General features: G+C 49.6%; 1 protein-coding gene across 1 annotated transcript in view; it reads left to right on the top strand.

Moving 5' to 3' along the window:
* The window catches only part of MINAR1 (membrane integral NOTCH2 associated receptor 1), a 109,895-nt gene extending 108,310 nt beyond the window's left edge, over positions 1-1,585 (top strand). The window contains exon 4 of the mRNA XM_040342190.1: positions 1,031-1,585. Within this exon, the coding sequence (XP_040198124.1) occupies positions 1,031-1,228 (198 nt within the window). The 3' untranslated portion in view covers positions 1,229-1,585. The remainder of the gene's footprint in view (positions 1-1,030) is intronic.
* Positions 1,586-9,514: the final 7,929 nt, after the last annotated feature.

Raw genomic sequence — 9,514 nt, 5'->3', positions numbered from 1 at the left:
CCCTCCAAATACAGCGGTGTGTGTCCCTTAAGCGCAGGCTCCTCCTCCCCCTCCGTGGATGTAAACATAGAGGAGGGGAGGCGGGGCTTCGGTCCGCTCCGCTGAGAGACACAGCGGCGCGAGGCTCAGCTAATCAGGGCAGCAGCGGTGTTAGTGGTGCCACTACCCACGGGTGTCACCCCTCTGGCGGGTGTCACCCGGGTGCGGCACACACCCCCCGCACCCGCCTAGCAACGCCGCTGAGTGTCATTCCATACAAAGGGCAGTGAGGGCTAATAAGATTATATAGTATGACGTTTGACTTTTAAAATAAAATGACAAACAGAGAGAAAAAGAGGGAAAGAGAACAATAGAGGATAGAGGGACAAAGAAAAGAAGATAGAGGTGGGCTCAAATTTATATAAGTTAAAGCGGGAGTTCACCCGAAAATGTATTTTTTAACATTAGATTGAGGCTCATTTTGTGAAGGGGAATCGGGTAGTTTTTTAAAATTGAAGCCGTACTTACCGTTTAGAGAGCGATCTTCTCCGCTGCTTCCGGGTATGGGCTGCGGGACTGGGCGTTCCTATTTGATGACAGGCTTCCGATGGTCGCATACATCGCGTCACGAGTAGCCGAAAGAAGCCGAACATCAGTGCGGCTCTATACGGCGACTGCGCACCGGCGTTCGCTACTTTCGGAAAATCGTGACGCGATGTTTGCGGACCGTCGAAAGCCTGTCAATCAAATAGGAACGTCCAGTCCCGCAGCCCATACCCGGAAGCGGCGGAGGAGATCGCTCTCTAAAACGGTAAGTACGGCTTCGATTTTAAAAAAACTACCCGATTCCCCTTCACAAAACGAGCCTCAATCTAAGGTTAAAAATAACTTTTCGGGTGAACCTCCACTTTAAGTCCTGTAGCATGGGCGGGGGTTGGAGCCTATACCCAGCCGTGCTGACATTGACATCAGGAAATCATGCGGTGTATTTAATTGTAATCAACTGAAAGCAATTCGGTAGCGTTGTCATGACCCATCTTGTATTTAACAGGCTCAAGAATCCCTGAATCCAAACAATTTGGAGTTTTGGATGGAGGACATCTACACTCCAGGTTACGATTCTCTGCTGAAGAGGAAAGAAGCCGAGTTCCGACGCGCCAAGGTCTGTAAGATGGCGGCACTCATCACGGCAGCGGCCTGCACGGTCATTCTGGTCATCGTTGTCCCCATTTGCACCATGAAGTCCTAAATTCTTAGCAATGACCAGAAGACCGATGACCGATCCTTACTTGCACCCAACCGGGCGTCCTGTTCATGGTGACTAGGAGGAGATCGAAGAGACGCTCCTACATCTTCCTACAATATGAAGTAGTGGGGGGCGGCAACACGATGTCACCATAAAAGCACCACACAAACACAACGCACATATTACCGATACGATGAAGTATGGATTCCAGTAAGGTCTTTCCCTTTTTCTGTATGTAACTGGATTAGAGAAGTCCTCCTCCCTCCAGAGACCCTCTTGGACAGTCATCACACAATAAGGCTGACACACATACATGGTGGTCCCCGAAGACCTCGCGGTTCACCAAGTACTCAAAGCAAAGGAAGAAAATAATACGAAAGCAGGACGAGTAGAGGACAAAAAACGAACAGCCAAAGAGATGACGCAACATCCTTTCCAACAGCAATACAAAAACCATTTCATCTTTTGTGCCTTTTCTTCGACACGTTGTCAGCACTTCTTGAGTTTCTACATTCCATGTTTCTGATGAACGTCGGTAGGAAGTCCTTCCTGGAGAGTAGGAAGACGATTGTTTAGAGTATTGGTGGGTCCGGTGAACCTTTTTCCGTATTCTGCTGAATCCCGCATTCTGTAGAACAGGGGTCTCCAAACTTCCAAAACAAGGGGCCAGTTTACGGTTCTTCAGGCTTTAGGGGGGGCCGGACGGTGGCTATTGGAAGTAGAAAAGGTTCCCGGTGGGGAAAAATTGTGCCCCCGTCATTGTGTTAGTGGAGGAATTGGACACCTTTGTTGGTGTCATTGGGAGTCATTGCGCCCCATCACTGGAGAAACTGTGCCCAATCGTGGGTGTCATTGGGAGGAATTGTGCCCCCATCACTGGGAGAAACTGTGCCCGATCATGGGTGTCATTGGGAGGAATTGTGCCCCATCATTGGGAGAAACTGTGCCCCGTCATGGGTGGCATTGGGAGGAATTGTGCCCCCATCACTGGGAGAAACTGTGCCCTATCATGGGTGTCATTGGAGGAATTGCGCCCCATCACTGGGAGAAACTGTGCCCCATCATGGTTGTCATTGGGAGGAATTGCGCCCCCATCACTGGGAGAAACTGTGCCGTATCATGGGTGTCATTGGGAAGAATTGTGCCCTGTTATTGGGAGAAACTGTGCCCTATCGTGGGTGTCATTGGGAGGAATTGTGTAACATCACTGGGAGAAAATGTGCCCCATCATGGGGTGTCATTGGGAGAAACTGTGCCCCATCTTTGGTGCCATTGGGAGGGAATTGCGCCCCATCATTGGGAGAAACTGTGCCCTATCGTGGGTGTCATTGGGAGGAATTGTGTAACATCATTGGGAGAAACTGTGCCCCATAATGGGTGTCCATTGGAGGAATTGCGCTCCCATCACTGGGAGAAACTGTGGCCCTATCATGGGTGTCATTGGAGGAATTGTGTAACATCATTGGGAGAAACTGTGCCCCATAATGGGTGTCATTAGGAGGAATGCGCCCCCATCACTGGGAAAAACTGTGGCCCTCATAATGGGTGTCATTGGGAGGAATTGCGCCCCCCCATCACTGGGAGAAACTGTGCCCTATCGTGGTGTCAATGGGAGAAATTGTGGTAACATCATTGGGAGAAACTGGTGCCCCATCATGGGTGTCATTGGGAGAAATTGTGTTACATCTTGGGAGAAACTGTGCCCCCATAATGGGTGTCATTAGGAGATAGTGTTGCGCCCCATCACTGGGATAAACTGTGCCCCATAATGGGTATCATTGGGAGGAATTGCGCCCCCATCACTGGGAGAAACTGTGCCTATCGTGGGTGTCAATGGGAGTAATTGTGTCCGGTCATTGGGAGAAACTGTGCCCCATCATGGGTGTCATTGGGAGGAATTGTGTAACATCATTGGGAGAAACTGTGCCCCATCATGGGTGTCATTGGGAGGAATTGTGCCCCCATCACTGGGAGAAACTGTGCCCTATCATGGGTGTCATTGGGAGGAATTGTGTAACATCATTGGGAGAAACTGTGCCCCATAATGGGTGTCATTAGGAGGAATTGCGCCCCATCATTGGGAGAAACTGTGCCCCATCACGGGTGTCATTGGGAGAAATTGCGCCCCCATCACTGGGAGAAACTGTGCCCTATAATGGGTGTCATTGGGAGGAATTGCGCCCCCATCACTGGGAAAAACTGTGCCCCATAATGGGTGTCATTGGGAGGAATTGCACCCCCATCACTGGGAGAAACTGTGCCCCATCATGGGTGTCATTGGGAGAAATTGCGCCCCCATCACTGGGAGAAACTGTGCCGTATCATGGGTGTCATTGGGAGGAATTGTGCCGTCATTGGGAGAAACTGTGCCCCATCATGGGTGTCATTGGGAGAAACTGTGCCCCATCATTGGTGCCATTGGGAGGAATTGCGCCCCATCATTGGGAGAAACTGTACCCTATCGTGGGTGTCATTGGGAGGAATTGTTTAACATCACTGGGAGAAACTGTGCCCCATCATGGGTGTCATTGGGAGAAATTGTGTAACATCATAAGGAGAAACTGTGCCCCATGATGGGTGTCATTGGGAGGAATTGTGCCCCATCATTGGGAGAAACTGTGCCCCATCATGGGTGTCATTGGGAGAAATTGTGTAACATCATTGGGAGAAACTGTGCCCCATACTGGGTGTCATTAGGAGGAATTGCGCCCCCATCACTGGGAAAAACTGTGCCCCATAATGGGTGTCATTGGGAGGAATTGCGCCCCCATCACTGGGAGAAACTGTGCCCTATCGTGGGTGTCAATGGGAGTAATTGTGTCTGGTCATTGGGAGAAACTGTGTCCCATCATGGGTGTCATTGGTAGAAATTGTGCTCTGTCATTGGGAGAAACTGTGCCCCATCGTGGGTGTCATTGGGAGGAATTGTGTAACATCATTGGGAGAAACGGTGCCCCATCATGGGTGTCATTGGGAGGAATTGTGCCCCATCATTGGGAGAAACTGTGCCCTATCATGGGTGTCATTGGGAGGAATTGCGCCCCCATCACTGGGAGAAACTGTGCCCTATCATGGGTGTCATTGGGAGGAATTGCGCCCCCATCACTGGGAGAAACTGTGCCCCATCATGGGTGTCATTGGGAGGAATTGCGCCCCCATCACTGGGAGAAACTGTGCCCTATAATGGGTGTCATTGGGAGGAAGTGTGCCCCCATCATTGAGAGAAACTGTGCCCCACCATGGGTGTCATTGGGAGGAATTGTGCCCTATCGTGGGTGTCAATGGGAGTAATTGTGGCCCATCACTGGTGTCATTGGGAGAAATAGTGCCCCTGTCGTTGGTGTCATTGGAAGGAGTTGTGCCAGTGGGGGAATTAGTGTCAGTGGGGGGAAATTAGGCCCCATTATTGGTGGAAATAGTGCCTCAAGGGCCGGAAAAAGCAATCGAAGGGCCGCATCTTCTGGCCCCCGGGCCGCAGTTTGGAGACCACTGCTCTAGAACAGTCTTTCTCAACCCCAGAGGAACCCTTCAAATCATTTCCAGGCATTGGGGAACCTTTACTAACACCAATTCTTTGGAGGTCACCGGCAGAAAAACCACCACTTCCAATGTGTGGTCAGCAGGAATAATGCGCCCCCTGCAGCTGTGGTCAGAATGTCGCCCTTATAGACAGTTATAAAGGACAATTGGTGTTATGCTGATGACTTTGCCAAGCGGCGATGAACATGGAGCTATGCCGGCACCATCAGACGGGGAGTTCATCAGCCACGGCTCAAGGAACCCTTAGTAACCTCTAAAGCGGGGGTGTCAAACTGGCGGCCCTCCAGCTGTTGCAGAACTACAAGTCCCATCATGCCTCTGGGAGTCACGCTTGTACCTGTCAGCCTTGCAATGCCTCATGGGACTTGTAGTTTGGCAACAGCTGGAGGGGCGCCAGTTTCACTGCTCTTCTCTAGAGGAACCCTCAGTAACCCCTAGACGTGGGGGGGGGGGGTCAAACTGGTGGCCCTCCAGCTTTTGCAGAACTACAAGTCCCATCATGCCTCTGCCTTTGGGAGTCACGTTTGTACCTGTCAGCCTTGCAATGCCTCATGGGACTTGTAGTTTGGCAACAGCTGGAGGGGCGCCAGTTTCACTGCTCTTCTCTAGAGGAACCCTCAGTAACCCCTAGACGTGGGGGGGGGGGGGGGTCAAACTGGTGGCCCTCCAGCTTTTGCAGAACTACAAGTCCCATCATGCCTCTGCCTTTGGGAGTCACGTTTGTACCTGTCAGCCTTGCAATGCCTCATGGGACTTGTAGTTTGGCAGCAGCTGGAGGCATGGGCGTCCGCACAACTTTCCAGCAATTTTGACTGCTGCTATCCGTGTGTTTGTTCCTTCTGTTGCTTGCCACTCCCTTCAGGTCAGGACTTCCTGTCATGTGATGATGAGTAGGCACTAGTGTTGAGCAGAATACGCCATATTCGATTTCGCGATATATCACGAATATATAGCCGAATATTCGAGAAATATTCGCTAAATTCGAATATTCGTGATATTTTATCGAAATGAAATGTTTGCGAAATTTCGCTATTGCGAATGCGAAAATAATTGCGAAATTTCGACAACTGCGGTAGGAGCCCTCTGATTGGCTCAGAATATTCGTGATATTTTATCGAAATTTCGCAAAATGCGAATGCGATATTTATTGCGGAATTTCGACAACTGCGGTAGGAGCCCTCTGATTGGCTCAGAATATTCGTGATATTTATCGAAATTTCGCAAAATGCGAATGCGATATTTATTGCGGAATTTCGACAACTGCGGTAGGAGCCCTCTGATTGGCTCAGAATATTCGTGATATTTTATCGAAATTTCGCAAAATGAATGCGATATTTATTGCGGAATTTCGACAACTGCGGTAGGAGCCCTCTGATTGGCTCAGAATATTCGTGATATTTTATCGAAATTTCGCAAAATGTGAATGCGATATTTATTGCGGAATTTCGACAACTGCGGTAGGAGCACTCTGATTGGCTCAGAATATTCGTGATATTTTATCGAAATTTCGCAAAATGCGAATGCGATATTTATTGCGGAATTTCGACAACTGCGGTAGGAGCCCTCTGATTGGCTCAGAATATTCATGATATTTATCGAAATTTCGCAAAATGCGAATGCGATATTTATTGCGGAATTTCGACAACTGCGGTAGGAGCCCTCTGATTGGCTCAGAATATTCGTGATATTTTATCGAAATTTCGCAAAATGTGAATGCGATATTTATTGCGGAATTTCGACAACTGCGGTAGGAGCCCTCTGATTGGCTCAGAATATTCGTGATATTTTATCGAAATTTCGCAAAATGTGAATGCGATATTTATTGCGGAATTTCGACAACTGCGGTAGGAGCACTCTGATTGGCTCTGATGCAAAAGAAGGGCGGAGAAAATAATCGCGCGATATTCCGATTGCCGAATAATCGCATTGCGATTTTTCGGCAAGATAAAATGATCGCTTCAGCTACTCGGCCCAGGGTCTCTAATCATACCAGCAATGCTTTTAGACGTCGATGGAGATCTCTAGGATGTGATCTGTTCTAAAAATAAAATTGTAAAAATTTGAATATTCGGAATAGCGAATATTCACCGCGAAATTCGAAATATATCGCGAATACTCGAATATGCCATATTCGAGCCGAATATTCGCAATACGAATATTCGTGAGCAACACTAGTAGGCACTGGTAGCGTATCACTCGGCGGCTCGGACCCTGACTGCACTGAGTAGGCAGTGCCGATGCCGGCTGGATCTACACAACATGTACACAGGCAGGCAATCACTGAAGAGGAGCGGCGGGACAGCCAAGCCATTTCATCCAATGATGGGGCCGGGGGTGAGGGAGGTACATCAGATGTCTCAGGACCAGGGGCGGACTGACCATTGAGTCGCTCGGGCACTGCCCGAGGGCCCCATGCCACTAGGGGGCCCCATCAGATTTGCCAGGCTCAGTAAAACCAGGGACAGTATGTAAAAATCCGTTTTTTTTTTACATCTGTCCCTGATATGTCCGAAACCGACATGTTTTTGATGTGAAAATCCTGAGATTTTATCTGCCCCGCCTCTGCACTGCCTCCTGGCGTGGTGGCCATCTGTAAGCCTGGGGGCCCCATAATCTTCTATTGCCCGGGGGCCCCATGAGTTGTCAGTCTGCCCTGGTCAGGACAGAGAGCATCCGGCTGACTCAGGAAAAAAAGTCAGTGGCGGCCACTGCGGCTAGCAACTAAAACACCTTTGTGATGATTCTAGGGGGGGGGGGCGATTGCCTCCCCTTGCCCCTACCTGCAGACGCCCATGGCTGGAGGGCCACAGTTTGACTCCTCTTCTCTAGAGGAGAACCCTAGGGCTGCTTGGAACCTTGATTGAGAATGGCTGCTATATCGGCTACTACAGCGATCTTCACCAGCTTACGGGGGGCCCCTGGGCCAAGCAGCCGCCCTGCTGCATTGTGAACACAGGAGGTGTCATTATTACCACCCTGCGTTTCCACCTCATCCAATCAGAGAGAACGCATTACATTCATTGAGAGGATGCAAAGCAGTCTCTGAATGGCACCCATAACAAGTGGCCAACCTCCTGTGCAGCCGGGCGGCCGCTCGGCCACGGGACCCAGGAGCTAGTGGAGATCGGTGCCGGAGTGGGTGTCTACTACAATGATTTCCAGATTCTAGGGCAGGGATATGCAGTTAGCGGACCCGCCAGCTGTTGCAGAACTACAAGTCCCATGGGGCAATGCAAGGCTGACAGCCGCAAGCATGACACCCAGAGGCATGATGGGAGTTGTAGTTCTGAAACAGCTGGAGGTCCGCCAGTTTGACACCCCCTCACGTCTAGAGGTTACTAAGGGTTCCTCTAGAGAAGAGCAGTCAAACTGGTGGCCCTCCAGCTGTTGCCAAACTACAAGTCCCATGAGGCATTGCAAGACTGACAGCCGCAAGCATGACTCCCAGAGGCATGATGGGAGTTTTAGTTTTGCAACAGCTGGAGGTCCGCTAATTGCTTACCCCGGTTCTAGAGGAATCCCACGGGTATTGCACATGTCTGCTTACATTGGTCCAAGCTGAAACAATGTAACTTTGTAAAATTATTCACACCTGGAATTCCTCTTCAAAGTGATTGCAAACCCTTCATTTCTTTTTTTTTAACACTTTCCTGGTGAATGGTTTTGCATAGAGCAGCTTCGATCCTCCTACTCTCAGGTCCCCCGCCGGTGCTTCTGGCTCCTCCCCCCCCCTACTGAGTGCTCCCTATAGCAAGCCGCTTTACTATGGGGAGCACTCATGTGGGCTCTCCCCCGAGCTGGCTCTGCGTGTCCATAGACACAAAGAGCGCAGCTTGGCACCAGGGCTGTCTTTAATGTTGATTGGACCCTGGGCAATAAAAAATCTTACCCCCCCCCCCCCATGCAATTTTTCTCTCCACCTGCTCTGAGACATACAATAAGTATCAGCTAGACTTAAAATCAGTTTACTGTATCAGATCAGGCAGTGATTGCGATTGGTTGCTAGAGGTTACAGCATATCATTACCGCTTACTGACTGGTTGCTAGAGGTTACAGCACACATTACGGCTCACTGATTCGTTTGCTAGAGGTTACAGCACGTGATTTCTTCTTGTTAAATGGTTGCTAGAGATTACTGTACAGTAATACTGCTCATTGATTGGTTGCTAGAGGTTACAGCATATCATTACCACTTACAGGCTGTTTGCTAAAGGTTACGGCACATGATTTCTTCTTGTTGATTGGTTGCTAGAGGTTACTGTACAGTGATACTGCTCACAGATTGGTCGCTAGAGGTTTCAGCACATCATCTCTTCACTGCAGAGGGGCATATGAATGTGAATGCCGCATTTATTTACATATTAATGCGCCGGGCTCAGCTATTTACATATGAATGCTCCCGTTATTTACATATGAATGACGGTTATTTACATGTAAACACAGGGTCTGCAGGTGAGCCATCTGTACACAACAATAGGGCAGAGCTGGGAAGCATTAGTAACAGAACTTCACACTGAGATATCGGGACACAGCACAGGACTAAAACTTCAAGGGACAAGGGAATTTAAACTGGGATAGTTGGCAAGTATGAGGCAGCTGCTTTGGGCCCCACAACAATGACAGGGCCCCTTTTTGCCCTGCCTTAAAGACGGCCCTGCTTGGCACCAGCCTTATGCTCCCTCCTCACTGGCTGTAATTGACAGTGGCCCAGATTCAGGTAGAATGGAGCAATATTTGCGTGGGCAAAGA

Source organism: Rana temporaria, chromosome 3, assembly GCF_905171775.1.
Source record: "Rana temporaria chromosome 3, aRanTem1.1, whole genome shotgun sequence".
In the NCBI taxonomy this organism is placed as follows: domain Eukaryota; kingdom Metazoa; phylum Chordata; class Amphibia; order Anura; family Ranidae; genus Rana; species Rana temporaria.
Note: the sequence above shows the minus strand (reverse complement) of the source record. Positions and strands in the feature narration are given on the sequence as shown.